Raw genomic sequence first — 16062 nt, 5'->3', positions numbered from 1 at the left:
CAGCTATTATGATAATTATACAACAGTTATTTCACTAAATTAAGTACAGGTAAAAAAACGGAGTTAACTTTTTTTATCACTTTTCACTGGAAATCGAATGTCAAGGACTAATCTACGATCAAGTGAGCTTATGGGAGAGACGCATTGTCGCGCAAATCATTATAGAGAGGATAAGGGGACAATAAGTAACTAAAATATATATTACAAACAGAAAAAATACCATCATACTAAATTGTTCAAATTTTGACCGACTTACATCGATCTTGTTCGCAGGCGGACTGAATCTGATGTGCCTGCTTAGCGTCGGGTCGTCTCCGTGTAGCACAAGTTTCTACGCCTACCCTCACTGGGTCTTCATTATTTTCTAACTGTTCAGAGAAGAATAGAGTATTTTAAAATAAAAGTTCATTTGTTTAATAAAACAAGAGTCACTAGTTTCATTTATTTATTGCTTTGTTTTATATTGTAAACAATTCGTTGAATTATTCCTTAGTCACCTACTTGGCCGTAAAAATATACATGGGCTTAAAAATAAAACAAAAAATAATACCAATGAAAATACAGAATAGTCAAACATCAACAGATAATATAAATATATCTCCAAAACAAGAATATTGAAGGAATCGAGATTTATGCAACTTTTGTATTTATATCAAATTACACTTATAACGAAAAATCAAACTGTATGCATTTTTGTACGAACATAAAATAGCATTTAAGCAATAAAAGATCGCTTATAAAATGAATATTTATTCATAAGATAGATAAAGAAAAGATTTAACTCAACAGAAAGTAGACTTTAACCTCAACAGTTGACAAAAGTGGATTAATTAGAAAGATACTTTTTCATAAACAAATAAAAAATACAATAGGGTTTCTAAGATCAAAATTACATAGCTGTAGATGTTCCGCGTTCTTATGAGAATGCATACAATGTGCCGTCGATTTAATACAAAAGTTGCGCAAACCTCATCCCACTAAAAATTTACATTCAAGTTCAATAATTTAAATACTGCTTTTACTTTATTGTCAAATTTTTAAAATACATCAATCAACATCACTACTGTATAATATATTTAAATTTACAAATATCTTGTATAATATATGTATAGTTTTAAAAATAATGTTAGCAACATAGCAACCAACTAATGTTTAACTTAATCAGATCAAAATTATAGTTATCTATATAAAAAAAAAACTTAATAACTTGAACTGTTACTTTTGTGCAATGCGTTTGTAAACAAATTACAATATGGTAACTATTTTTCCTAAACCTTCTCAGATACGTCTGTTCCCTTCGAGCGGTGTAACCGAAATGAGAAGTTTGTCTACAATTGGTAAACAAATATGGGGTTGTCAGATTAAAAATCATCAAGAGATAAGGCTGGTAACACAATCAATACCATCTGTAATGATTTCTTAGAAGATTGAATCAACAAAAACGTAACATCTATTAATTTAGTTTAAATAATTTTATATTTCTGTAGACAAACTCCTTATACTTCTATCCAACAATGAGTATAACTTGACATAAGATTGTCCTGCTACAAACGAGTAACTGCGACCCTATTTCAATCAGTGTTAGATAAAAAACATTTGCTATAAATGCCTTATGGCTTTAAACTATAAGCTTCAAGCTGGAATAAAAAAAACTGCGAAAGCTTGAAGAATGTACTATGAGTGAGAATTTTATCGCAAGGTTTTTAATTTGTCTCACATTTTATACTAATTTGTTATAGATAGTATTTTTAATTCATGGTTCACGCAATGGTGTAGCCAAAATATTAGTAAGTTACAGTTACATATGCAACCGCCAATGAACGGCCACTTAAGCGCAATAGGCGGTTGCAAACTAAACTGTAACCGCGCGGCTAACCGCTCCTACGATTGACCGCTAGTAAGGAGGGTTAGGAAGCAGAAATATTTTTCAAATTTTAGGTTGTGTCACTCATAGAACATTCAATTATAGCGTCGAAACAACGTAATATCAAAAAAATCTGTACAAAAAACTTAACCACTACTAAAATGTGCTGAAAACTATAAAAAAAAACTGTGTCAATAAGCCTCATCACACGTTAATATCAATGAGATCGCATAACATCGCGCAACGAACACTGGACAACATAAAAATTGCGAAATTATCGCTTACATCACAGTACATTGCGAGCTTTCTATACAACAGTGAAGTTTATTAGAGAAAACGTCATTGAAATACCGCAATGTATTGTGTAATTAGTTCGTGATTGTGTTTACACAGGCAACAGTCCACTATGGGTCGATAAACAATCGATACTCAATATAAATCGTTTGGCACCTCAAATAGATATTTTTTGTAAAGTATATTTTAAATAATAAGTATACTAATGTCAGATTTCGTAAAGTATTATAGTAATTTTATAGGAGGCCTATGGAACATTGCTATTTCTCTCAAGAAAATTGATAATTTTCGAAATCTGATACTAGCATATGAAGATTTTCTAAGGTTCTCTATAAGAGAGGCATTATGTACAGTAATATATAATAAAATCAAGTAAAGACGGCGTCGTTAAATACATACTACATATACAAGTAGTTCTACAGTCTTAAAAAGTCGTATAATTTATATTAGATATTATTTATCAATTTTACCAGAACAAGTCTATGCTCTTATTCGAAAATGTCACATATTACGTGTTTCTAATGCGAGATATGCCGTTTTCGAAATTTGTCATACAATAGGGTACACAGTTTTCTATACTTTTAAATATATTTTACTACAATAACTATTAGTAGCGATTGAATAGGCCGATAGACAAGGAATACGTTATCATTCTAAGACATATATTTTCTCTAAGATAACTACACAGTACATAATATATTTTTCTCGCAAAATTGATAAATAATAATAATTCACATATAAGAAAACTATATATTTGGGGGCAAAATAATGTGTAATAAAACGTCTACACATCGAAATTACACAACTACGACCAAAATCCAAGTCGTTTCAGTGTTACCATACGTAAAATGTGTCGTAAAAAGTTTATTTTTAGAGTGGCAACACTGAAAAATTAACGGTTATTTTTAGTAGAAATTTGGAATCACCAAAATAGGTGCTAATTCATGCAATAGTGTGACTGTATAGTCTATAATAGTCTATATATTTAGCTAAAACACTATGTATAAACATTTATAAATAATAAAATGTTATTCGTCACTAAGTGATCCCTAATGTACTACATTGTTTCTGTGACAGCGAGGTCCACCCAATCGTGTTGTTTACAATATCGAGTCAAAAGCTTTTTCACTTGAGTAAAATATTTTATTGTACTTTTAAATCATTATTCATTACTCAGACATAATAACCTAATCGTAAATCGCTGATCAATGACCATGGCCAAAGATTAAACCAATCAAAAAGGAAATTAGCTAACTTGGTCCAAGTTATCTTTCAATTTCTTCAAAATGTTCTCGAAATATAGGTAGAATTGCAGACCAACACAACTCAACTTTACATAATTAGGAAATTCTCGACTTTGTAAACAACACGACATACGAAATCAACCCCTAACATGATATATTCAAGGACGCATGCACTCACTAATGGCCCGCTAAGTAATACTCGTCTATCAAGATTTTTACCACATAATAAATATCATAAAGTTCAAACTTAGACAACACCTATTTAACTTACAACAAAGAAACTGAGAAATCATTTTTTGTTTCGTCATCAAAACGCAATGACATTTTTATTTGTCGGTAATTAATTAGTAGCAGACATTTATTCGCATAAAATTTCAAACATAGTTTGTCAATGTAGATTTTCCTTACGTTTATTTGTGTACCTATACGCAATATCATTTTGGGTACACGTATTTATCGTGGCGTACACGTAAATTAATAGTTCTTCAAACTTCTTAATTATTGTGCGAATATCAATACTGCCTTTAGACATAAGTTAACCGGATACGTTACTACCAATCATCTAAGTTTGGACAATATAATATTTATTATGTGCTTCTACGCTAACGATACCTACATATGGACCAATCGGGTACTAAATATAACAATACTAATCGAATTCTTACTAAAAAGGTTCCACTACCACACACACTCGTACATTTAATATTCAACTCCTTTATATTTCTTGTGCAATTGAAATCTTGATAGATATTTAGGCCACCGCTAGACATACGATAATATTGGGCAATAATTTTGCCCAATTAATTGCACTATTAAATTTCACTTCACCTTGAATCAAAACGATGAAGAATAAGTACTCAATATACACCTTAAACGGGCATTTATATTGTGCAATTCTTTAAATTTGGGCAATATTGTTGACTGTCTAATTGCGGATATAGATATAGGCCTTTTTATAGTGTATTTCATAGACCGAGAATTATATTATAATGTGCAATAAGTCTGTTTAATATGTATGTATGTAAAAGTGATGATATTATATTCTTACATTTATAATTAAGTGAAAATGTTATAAATGTGTTTATCGGTTCATGTCACATAAAGTTTCTTTAATAAATTAGAACATAACAAGCATATAAACGTGTATTTCGGCTATAGAAAGCCGAGATACGAGGAAAGACATTTCGTAAAGAAATAGCTAATGATTCAGATTTTTTTCATCCGACCCGAATGTCGAACCGGGAACTATACAAACATCTATTATAATATGATTATAGTTTTTTATACTATTTAGTCGTTCATATTTTATGTATTTATACAATCTTAAACATTTATTACGCGGCACTTTTTATTGCTGGGACGTTATATATTTATTAACTTTAATAATATACATAGATATGTAATTAATATTATATAATATAAATATACTACTCATATATCTATGATAAAACTTCATTTTGTCCGTTTGGTTGAGCATTACGCGTAAACTACTGAATAGATTATAGTAAGACTTTACATGAAAGCTTATTACTTTAATTTAAATATTGGGATAAGTTTATTTGCAATTTTTACACGTATTACATTACTTTTAAGACGATCTAACACTCAATTACATATTTAGGCTCAAGATTAAATTACATACATACATAAAATCACGCCTTTTCCAAGAAAAAGAACGCCACTTGGTACGCTCCTTATAAACTTCCATTGCCTCATTTACATCCATATATCTTGTAATACAGGATAATCTATAGCTCTGGTCAAGAATAAAGAATATTTTTAAATTAGGTCTAAATTATGACCTAATTTACGACACGATTCATAGGCTCAAGGAGTTAGATATTTTGAATAGTGAGTTTATAAAATATCAGAAATTCTGTCTTGAAATGATTCCGATAACTTGATATGACATGAATCGATAAATATTAAAGTGATATATTATTGCACACATACGTATATTTGCCTATGTATATTGTGAAGTATATAATATTTATGTAAAGTTGTAAAACGCTCTCAGCACTTAGCACCGAAACCTTGGATTTCAGTTTCCTTTAGACCAATTATGAACACTTACGTTTTTATAAATGAAAATAATAATAACAAAATACTATACAGAAACAATATTCAAATTAAAAACATAATTTAAAAGAAATCGAACTAACGTTAATACTCGATTATTTAATTTAAATCAATACACAAAATCGATTCAAACCACGATTGTTAAAAACATGTATTATTAATTTGAATACTGCCATAAAAAGAGCACCAAAAAAGAAAAATAAATAACTTTGTACAAAAAATACAATCGACAGTTTGAAATTAGAACGCCTTTGACTGTCATGAAAGACCATCGAATAGCTAATTATACCGCAAAAGTCGAAAATCATAAATTTCTTATTTTTATTGTATGATGTTATAATCTAAATATATTTTCGATTTGCGCGGTATCCCTACTGAATCAATAATAATAGAAATGTGTAAAAAACACTCAAAAAGTTGGTATAAATTAGCACAATACAGGACATTACACACATCAGATCGACGTATTTGTATCTCTTTCTAGCACATACATAATCGCCTATCTGACTAGTGTTGTCCTACTCTCTCTTTGTACAAAATCTGTCAAAACTGGCAAAATAATTAGTTAAGTCATTTTCAGTAAGACTTCCAGAGACCTTTGATTGCTTTTAGCTTAGGCGATTTTTTTGTCGCCTCAAATTCCTGCTTGAAACTAGTAATAAACTTATCTCTCAAGCTTTGTCTTGGCGTTGAAGGTTTTAGTAAAAACTTCTTTAAATCATTAGTGAAGCTCTTAGCCGTGTAATTCGGTTCGTCTTTAATCGACTCATCGTTACTCGATTCGAGGAAAGATACCGATTTATTCGATTGAATCGAGTTTTTTCTCTCGCGTGAGTGTCGGGGAGTCGATTTAGAACGAGCGCTCGGTTTAGGTTGACTATAGCTTTTAGATACAAGAGAATATTGGTCGTCCTCTATAGAGTCGAGCGTTTCAGTTGATTTGTTGCAAATTTTACAGCACAATTGGCAGTGTTCCTTGTCACTGTGGTACCTACCATTGCAGTATACGTAGTTGTCTCGAAGCCGGGAGTATTTTGACGTTCTCGATTTGGTCGGCTTCTCTTTTGAATCTCGGTCGCAGCGCCGGGAACGTTTGCGGCGACACTTGGGACAGTTGTTGCGAGCTATACGACGTAACTCTTTGAGGAACTCATAGTCGATCTCGAAGTACTTGGCGTCCGGTTCGGAGTAGTAGCGAACATCTGAGTCTGTGGAGTCGCTGCGCGGTTGCTCCTTCTTTCTTGTCGGTTTCGGTTCACGGCCGGGGTCGGAGTAGTAGGAGGTGTCGCGGGGAGAGGGGGGCGGCGAGGTTGGCGAAGTGGGGGAGGTGCGGTGTGAACAGAAAGTAACGGCCTTGTGGCGGCGGGGGCGAGTGGGGCGGGTCGCGGGGCGGGCGGCGGGACGAGGCGGGGGGCGAGGGGGCGGAGCGCGGGGCAGGGGTCAGGCCTGCACGGACGGCACCCACAGCGTCTTGTTCTGCTCCTCCTCCACGGCCGCCTTGATCTGCGTGCACGTGTACGCGATGTTCACGCCTGCGGGGATCTCCGCTGGAAATGTAAAGTAAACAATAAAAATCTTATCAAAATGCATAAGATACTGATCATTGCATTTGCTACAAATATGAGGCATAAATCTATTAATTTTCTGTTTTTCTACAATGATATGAACTACAACTTTCGCTTGCTATAAAGCCAAAGACATGTCAAGCGAAGCCGGGTAGTTTCGCTTTACATATGTGGTGACATATATGTCCGAAATGACGAGCGTCATTTCGAGTAAAATTCGGAACACCTTAGTGTATTCCGTGGGTTTACTAAAAGAAAATCACTGCCTCTTACCTGATATGTAACTCCTATATTCATTCTCAACTTTAAGTCCATGCTCGTACATTTCCTTAGCAGCCTTAGCGGACACTTTGTCAGCGTGTCGCGTGTCCTTGAGATCTTTGATTTGCTTGAACGATTTGAACTTTATGAACAGCACGATAGGGTATATTTGTTGTTTGTGCAGCTTCTCTATCGTTGCCACGCTTATGTCTAGTATGCAGTGGATACCCTGGAGAAGAAACGGATCTTTTAATAGACAGATTTTTTGAGTATGTTTGTGATGTATTTTATAAAGGATGTATTGAACATTTTGTCGTGGTAGTGCATAATATGATTACATCCTTTAAAATTTTGTTTAGGTTATGTACTAAATGAACTTTTGTAATTGTGAAAGTTTAAAAAATTCTAATTTATGGAAAGATGGGTGTTTTGGTGATCGATGTTTTATTAACTTTAATGTATTTAGTTATTATTGGGTCACGCCATCGATTTGATGGCGAATGTTATTCTAGAGTAATCTGTTCCATTGGATTGTTGTTGGGTATGTTACAATCGAAATAGGGGAGATACGGTTAATGGTAATGTGAGTAGGTGAAATGTATAATTTGAAATGTAAACATAAAGTCGTGGTACCTTCTCGGCGAGTTCCCGTATGTTGTGCAACGGGATACAGTCGATGTGCGTGCAGTCGGGCCGCAGCCGCGGCTCCAGGTGCGTGCCGCGGGCGAGTGCGGGCGCGGCGCCGGCCACGGGCAGCGCGGCGGGGCGCGGGGCCCCGAAGGCGTGCGGCCAGTCCGACACCAGCCGCGCCACCACCGCGCCCGACAGCGGGCCCAGCACCACCACCGGCCGCTGCGTGCCGTCTGCATACCAACATACACTTTAGCTTTTGTATTTTAAGTCGATGTTACGATGATAAATATGAATAATATTGTACTAGAACTGTCACCACTACTAATGCTGAATACCAGCATTTAAATAAAAATCTATAAAAATATGATACCCACTACCCACTATGTGTATAAAACTCAAACTAAGCAGAATCAAAAAATCAAAAGCAACAAAATTACGACTCCCCCATTAATTCCACTTTACACCCAAATAATAACAACACGCAAAAATCATAAATAATAACATATAATTCACTACGATCCCATTATTATACACAAATCACATACTTTTTATAAAAAATCGAAAATACTAAAATCATAAAATAATAATAAAAAAACAGAACAACATACATGCCTTTAGTATACTCACAGTGTAACCTCTCGACCCTCTGATAGGACAGCACCGGTACATCATCAGCGAGGGTGCCGGAGTCGCTCCAGCATCCTAGCTCTGTGTTGGAGAAGGAAGCCAGCTCCTTGCTGTCCCGGTGCTTCTTGCGGCGGAAGAATGAACGCCGAGCCGTTGTAGAAGCCCTGCGTTGTGCTTCGCTTTCTAGTGTACCCATCGAGCGGCGAAGAATTTCTTCAACCCTGAATTTTTACATTTATTTGGGTGAGTATTTCTTTTTCTATTTTATCGTACCTTGCCTTGATTCAGTGAGAAACTATTTTAAAGAGTAGACCTGTTTGGTATATTTAGGTGCAAAATGCGTAATGGATCGACCCTACGAGAAGTAATCGGTATAATACGGGAATTTCTGATTTAGTATATGGTCGTTTGGACATTAAAGTTTGTTAAAACAAATTACTATTACATTCCTGGAACTAATTTGGGTCACAATATTAGCAAAATCTCATCGCAATAGTCTCCTGAAAATTGGTAGACTTGATGATGTATAAAAACACCCATATCACAGAGATTTGAGGTCTATCTAGCTCATTACCACAACTAAAAAGTACTCAAAGATACTCACTTGAATTTACTAGGAATAGTTCCCCACTGTCGTTTAGCGCCTTTACAGTCAAGCTGCCACGCCCTCCACAGTCCAGGCGAGCCATTAAACAGCGTATTGTCTATGAACAACACCTCATCCTTGCGGAACCATAGAGAGAAGTCGTCTATAGGGTCCATGCCTATTGATGTTATTTTAGCACAACGGTCGAAGCCCGCGCGGATGTAGAACGCGTCGCCTGGCTTGTCTTTTATTTCGTGGTACTGTTGTAAGTCGTGACGGACTAGAACGGATACCTGAAAAGATAGATAGTAGTTGTTTATAATATAACTTATTCTTATTATTATTAGTCTATTCCCACTATAGGGGCTAAGTCTCGAGTCTTTCAAGAGATTGTTTAAAGGCCAAGGCATGCAAATCACGACATTTGTAATACGCACGTTACTTAGAAAAGTGATTTGGTGTTTTGCCTTCTTAGATTGTTTTCGTAAACATATTAATTTTAGAACTTCTAAAAAAATTACTCGATCTACACAATGTAAAAAAATTACAACCAAAACAATTAGTACTCACTTTGTCAGCCGGCTTCGCAAGCTCCAAAGCAGCCTGTTCTGCAGTCGCCCGCCTCAAATCCACATTATTGTACTCGAGTATCTGATCACCAGTTCTTAAACCTGCGTTGTACGCGGGGCTCTCGATCTGAACGCTATGCACGAATATACCCACAGCGTTCCCGCCCACCAAACTTATACCTAAGTCCGAACAATTCCTCATCTCTATCAGAAGAAATCTTGGCAGGTCTTTGCTCGCTTGCGACTGTCTTAACGTCGCTACTTCAGTCGAAGGCGCCTCCATCCTTATACTCTGTTGAGGACCTGGAGAATTCCTCGGTGTAGGCGACCCAGATAACGACACCTCCTCATCGTGCGAGCTCTCCCCCGACGAAGAGCTACCAGGAACTTCGATTTCGTCCTTATATTTCTCAGGACTGTATTGCACCAACATTGTTATGGAGTTGCCTATTTGTCTTAATACCCTAGCGGCTAACTTATAAGTAGCCGATCGCATATTTATACCGCATACTTCTAGGAGCTGGTCCCCCACTTGAAGACCGACTTGGCTGGCAAGAGAGTTGTCGTTTACAGTCGACACGAACACACCGCCGCTGCTCGGTGGACAGTAGATCTGTATACCGAGCGGTTGCTGGCTTTTATCTATGTGTACTCGTCTCAATTCCCCCGGTAAAGGCTTGTTCCAGCCCAAACCGCAATACTCAGGCATAGAGTTTCTCGTCTTGTGAGTCAATTGCTTAGCACCTCTCCCCGGACTCAAGACTTCCACGTGAAATGTCGGCATCGGGGAGTTCCGTTCAGAGCTACGCTCTATAGAACCCGTGCTAAGCTTGCCGGCAGAGTTTTTTGAAGTCACACTTGGATTTGATGGGATACGAAACCTCTGGTTTTCTTTTTTACGAGGGAATGTTCCCCCTTCGTATGTATGGTGGTAGTCCCCTCCTCTAGTCGTTCTAGGGACTGGTTGGAGGTCTGACATGTTGTGCGTATGAGACGTGAACGAGTGCATGTCGTAGCTGGTTCCGATACTTTCTCCTGATTGGCTCTGAGGAATATTGGTTGGGCTCGCGAGATGAGGGTATCTGCTCGACGTGTGAGGATTAGAGTTCACAAAAGGTCCCCTGTAGTACTGATTCTGTAGTCTGGACTGTGAAGGTAACGTGCCCGTCATAGGAAAGTTAGCGTTACTGTTCAAACTGTCAGGTCCGAAGCTGTCGCTGTCCGAAGGATACTTGTTCACTGTTTTAGGCGATGAAGACTTTTTGTTGGAGTAGTACTGCTCTAGTAAATCCTTCCCTGGGTGGTTTTTTATCGAATGGTCGAGAGAACTGGGTGATTTGCGCGTGACGAAGTCCAGAGAGCTTGGCCCCTTGTTCACCATGAAGTCAAGGGAGTGAGGGCTCTTGGTTCGGTTTCTGGTCACTGGTTGATAATCCAACGAGTCGTCGGAAGGGTTTAGTACTAAGCTCAGTCTGTTGGGTGTGACGTCATGTTCTGAGTAATCACTGATGGACATTTTGTCCTTTTCTAATGTGCGAATTTTCTCGAAGTTCATACTGTTTGGTGAAGCGAAGGGGTTGTGGATGGCTAAAGGGGCGGGTTTGGGAAAGTGTTCGATAGCTGGGGATGATTCTATGGACTTGTAGACTGAATGCCTAGCGGGGGCGGTGACGTGGGTCAAAGGGGCGTGGCCTAGCGGTATGGGATTGGAGTTGCGGTTAGTGTTTGATCTTTGCGGTTCAGGGGGTAGTTTTGTCGGCGGACTGAGCAGGATGGTGAGAGCGGGCCTCTCTTTCCTCGAGCGTGATTGTACGATAGTGCCTGTTGAGTTTTCCTCTAGTATAAAGTTGGCGCGCGCTTTAGGCCAAGTGCCGCCATTTTTAGAGTCGTTTTGAGACTCTTTATTCTTTCGCCGCGAACGTTTTAGTACGCTGCCTGTTTCCTTAACTGGAAACAATAAAAACAGAATATTATAAGGTGATAACTAGCACATTTAGCATTATAAACTACACGGAAAACACAATTTAGTATGGTTAGTATGAGCAAAAATCTTGTGTGGTAACTTAAAGATCAATTTATCAATGACCTTATTTGCAACTGATTATAATCTGGTAATACCAATAAATTCAAAATTCCTCAAAATCATAAATAAAAATAACCGGATTCAAATTATCGCAAGCTATCACAACAAAGCCGTAGTTATTATATCACATTTACCGGTAATGTTTATAATATTATCTATAATATAATGAATCATTATACCATGTGTCATGGACATCTGTACGTTTCGATAATCTTAAGTGCAAATCAATGTATTTAATTCTTTGTTGTGCTACTTTAACTTGAACGATAATGAAGTTTGATTCATTATGCAAATATTTTAACTTTTGATAATACACTCGAATCTTAATATACTAGAGGGTAGATCTATGGGAGGATTAAAATTGGTATCTATCTAATTAGCCCGTTTCCACCCACTATTGAGTATAGGCCTCCTCCTCGCCACTTGATAAAATTGGTATGAAATTTAAAAAAAAATACAACCCATACTTTGTTCCTTTCATTAGTCTCAAGTAACATGGGTTACGAATTAATCGACGATGAGCTCAGTAATTTTGAATACCCTAATTGATATTGGAAAAATGCAATAGCTTATAACCAACTCGAAAACTCCACTCAATGAAATAAATAATACTGATTATTTAAAGATAATATAATAACATTGTAAATGGTAAAACGTGGGCGTATCTCATACGACTCTGCCTACATCTTCAGTTATACAAGACTTGATGTTATGTTATGTATGTATGTATGTTTGCATGTATGTATTTAATCAAATAATATGTGTTACTTACTCGTCTTCCCATGATAACTGTCTATAACAGAGTCCAACTCCGCTATAGCGTCTGATTCGGGCACCTATAACATAAAACGCTTGTTTATTATCTATACTAACTTATGCACGCAGAACTACCTGCGTTTTTTACTGAAATATTATGAGGGAAACGATATGAACGAACGAAACAAACCTCGATTCGATTTTCATTGAGAGTGATCTGTGATAGTAATCATTCCAAATACGTTGTTTCTTTTTCTTAAAGAAAAGATAATTCCCGCACTAAGAATTTCTCTTGAGTCGCGGGGACTTTTACAAACATACAAACAACGAACACAAAGTACAACCAGACCCGAAACAATTATTTGTAGATGGCACAAAATTAAATCATTGTTCCGTGTGTAAATAAACACGACCTCCCGAGGCAATAGTAGCGGCGTGGCGACCTAAATCACTGCGCCACGGAATGTAGTTGGCAACTAATCTATCTCACTGTAAATTTTATCCAAGTTGGTTCAGTTATTGGAGTAAAAGATTGGCGGGACAAACAGAGTTGCAATAAGATATTAGTATATAGATTTAGTCATCAAGTATCAACGTGGTAGATGTAGTAACATGAGTCATTAGTTATCAAACAATAACAAAACATTACGTGGCAATATCACGCGATTTTATTGTACTTAAAATATATCATCCGTGTAGTCGGTAAAAATCTTATAAGACTTTCAATTCACTGTAATAGTAGAGTTGGATTCTGTAGGCCAATAATATGTAATTTTTTTGGAAATTACCGAATATATCTATGAAAAGATCTGATCTACAAAGTAAAGAACATTTCTAGCGATCTAGCTTTGAATTTCCTCTATGTATAATGTATATAGCTTGCAATTAATCTAATTTGTATTAACCACAGAGCATTCGCTGACAAAACCAACTACTAGAAATTAAGTATACCCGTAGAATACCCAAGCCATAGCACTTATACTTCTTCAATTTGACCTCTCAAACAATGGATAATGTGAAAAAAAAGGTGGACCAATTTTGGTACATTAAACGTTCTTTTTTGAGAGCAATGACGCTGCAAGCATATTTTAAACACAAGTCAGACAAAAAAAACATAGCTTGGGAGCTTAAACATATAGTTAAAGAGATTAGAGATAGTTCGTGTATTACTCTACTTTAATCCTACAATATTTTAACACAAAAATAACATTCTTACCTTATTTTGTTTATCCTTCGACTTGCTGCGTCCAGTGACCGCTTCGATCTTACCGCGGATCATGTCCCATGTGCCTGCGACGTTATCAATTATCAGTGGTTATCACTTATCAATACTATCGGCTATCTGATAGCGTTGAGTACGGTTTGTTTTCGTTATTCTCGTATCAGTTGTGTGATAGAAATGTTACGTTTATTTTATTTATTTATTGTTGTAAAATATGTATTATTTTTTAAGTGTAAGAAAAGATATGTAAGGATTGAAATTCACAGCATGGGAGATCTCGATTCCGAATGATATTACATCATATTATTATATGTTTCGGATACGATACAGAAATAAGATTTTGAAGAAAACTTTCAAGGAAAAAACTTAGTTAATAATGTATCTTTATTGAATTGATAAACTACCGCTTAATGTACCTGGGAAACCGGGGGTGAATGATTTGATTTCAACCAGTTACGATTTACGGAGAAAAATAACATTTCTGATTTATTCAAATGTGTTTACAAAAGAACGTACCTCTTTCCTGTGGTATTTTCCCCTGACTGCCGGCAGCTACGTGGTACACGTATCTTCCGTCAAAATCCGGGATACCATGGTCGATATGCACCTGACAATACAGTCAGAAGTTAGCAAATTTTATAACTTTTTTAAACATTCCTGTGTTAGTAGCAGGTATATTCTAAGTTCAAAAAGAACCAGATTTGACATCGCTTGCGAATTTTATTATTGAACTTTATTTACATACATAATATGTCGCCTTTTCCCAAATTTGACTTTGATAGATAAACAAATTACTGAAATATTTTGTTATACTCATAAAATCTGAACATTCTTAAGCACAAAATTAAAAGTAAAGATTTTGTATATAAGACTATTTTGTATATAAGATACAAGACTAGTATTTAAAACACAATTTTCACTTACAACAGACGTCACATTATTGATGTATTTACAAACTGATGCACTCATTAAATATGTGTATCAACTGTATCAATATTACAATTGAGTCATTTCATTATGAAATAGTACGTCAAAATGCTTTAATAAGGATATAATTCTATAAGAGTTTTTATTTCTAAGTTGTTCATAAAAAATCTTTTATATAGGGTAAGGTAAACCTGCTTTTTATACATATAAAAATAACTAATTACAATAATAAGTCATTTACCCCCAGTATCTTATGTACATCTAACGGTAGTTTATCTATTCAGTAGCGTTTAAACTCATATAAAAAACGCTATTGAATAGATAAACTACCGTTAAATGTACTCAGGAACCGGGGATTAGAGGTTCAAAATAGAGATTGTGACCTATGAAACGCACTCGAGACCTCATCATAAAGAAGTTTGCTCATTATTGCATGTGGTCTAATATGGTCCAGTATCATGTTATACAATTGTACTGGCTTATTATTCAGGTCCACAACTTACGGATAAGTGCCCGATAGTTCAACCGATACTTATCTATAGGTAAAGAAACAGTTTATATTTACCTTATTATCGAGCGGTGGTGGTGGTACAAACTGACAATACGACTCGTCGGTCTGCGAGCAGATGTTCACCATCTTGCCGTCCGAGAACGAATGATCGTACAGTGACAACCTGCAATAATAACACGAGTTTAATGAATAATTACTTTTATACTTCATAGTTTTAAGGAGATATCTATTAATGTGTAGATTTTTTGTTTTTGTTATTTTGGGACTGACTTTAAATAAAATAAAAATAATAAAAAAAAGTTTAATGTATTATATATGTACTACATATATTAAATTTGATCCGTAGATTAACTACTACTTACGTTCTACTTATAAATAAAAACATGGGTCTTCACAGTAACTCGATATCATTTTTATCTTCATCGAAGATTTAAAATGAAAAATGATGATTTAGAATGAGCACAATCACTTTGCAGATGCAATACTATTTCAAAGAAAACTCAATAAATTAATTTGAAGAGTTAACTTAAATCTTAAAAAGATTCTCTTTTGCACTCCCCATCAGAGATGGAATGACACTAAAATATGAGATTGATAGTGAATTATCTTGAACTTATTCTCAATTGTTTGTAAAGTACGAATTCTTTACCATTGTCTCGTGTCAAACGGTGTTACGGAATTTGGATGTTATTGACAAATCAGTGTCATGTCGCAGAATTACCTAAAAAATAAATGTGACTACAGTACGCTCGTCGCGCGGATTGATCTCTGATGTTAAGCTATGCTTGCCGAGATTATTCTGCGGATGGGTGAACATATGATATAGTCCAAGTTCCGCTTT

The 16062-nt window shown here is 35.8% G+C and overlaps 1 protein-coding gene across 1 annotated transcript in view; it reads right to left on the bottom strand.

Annotated features, from left to right (window-relative positions):
• Positions 1–431: 431 nt before the first annotated feature.
• Positions 432–16062, bottom strand: part of Dlg5 (MAGUK family member discs large 5) — a 29442-nt gene continuing 13811 nt past the window's right edge. Inside the window, exons 19-29 of the mRNA XM_076124693.1 lie at positions 15276–15384; positions 14300–14390; positions 13778–13851; positions 12578–12641; positions 9724–11669; positions 9172–9446; positions 8568–8788; positions 7941–8170; positions 7320–7536; positions 6943–7028; positions 432–6834 (exon numbers count right to left, since the gene is read on the bottom strand). Of these exons, the coding sequence (XP_075980808.1) occupies positions 6058–6834; positions 6943–7028; positions 7320–7536; positions 7941–8170; positions 8568–8788; positions 9172–9446; positions 9724–11669; positions 12578–12641; positions 13778–13851; positions 14300–14390; positions 15276–15384 (4090 nt within the window). The 3' untranslated portion in view covers positions 432–6057. The remainder of the gene's footprint in view (positions 6835–6942; positions 7029–7319; positions 7537–7940; positions 8171–8567; positions 8789–9171; positions 9447–9723; positions 11670–12577; positions 12642–13777; positions 13852–14299; positions 14391–15275; positions 15385–16062) is intronic.

Source organism: Anticarsia gemmatalis, chromosome 16, assembly GCF_050436995.1.
Source record: "Anticarsia gemmatalis isolate Benzon Research Colony breed Stoneville strain chromosome 16, ilAntGemm2 primary, whole genome shotgun sequence".
Taxonomy (NCBI): domain Eukaryota; kingdom Metazoa; phylum Arthropoda; class Insecta; order Lepidoptera; family Erebidae; genus Anticarsia; species Anticarsia gemmatalis.
The sequence above is the reverse complement of the archived record's forward strand: the minus strand, read 5'-3'. Positions and strand labels throughout refer to the sequence as shown.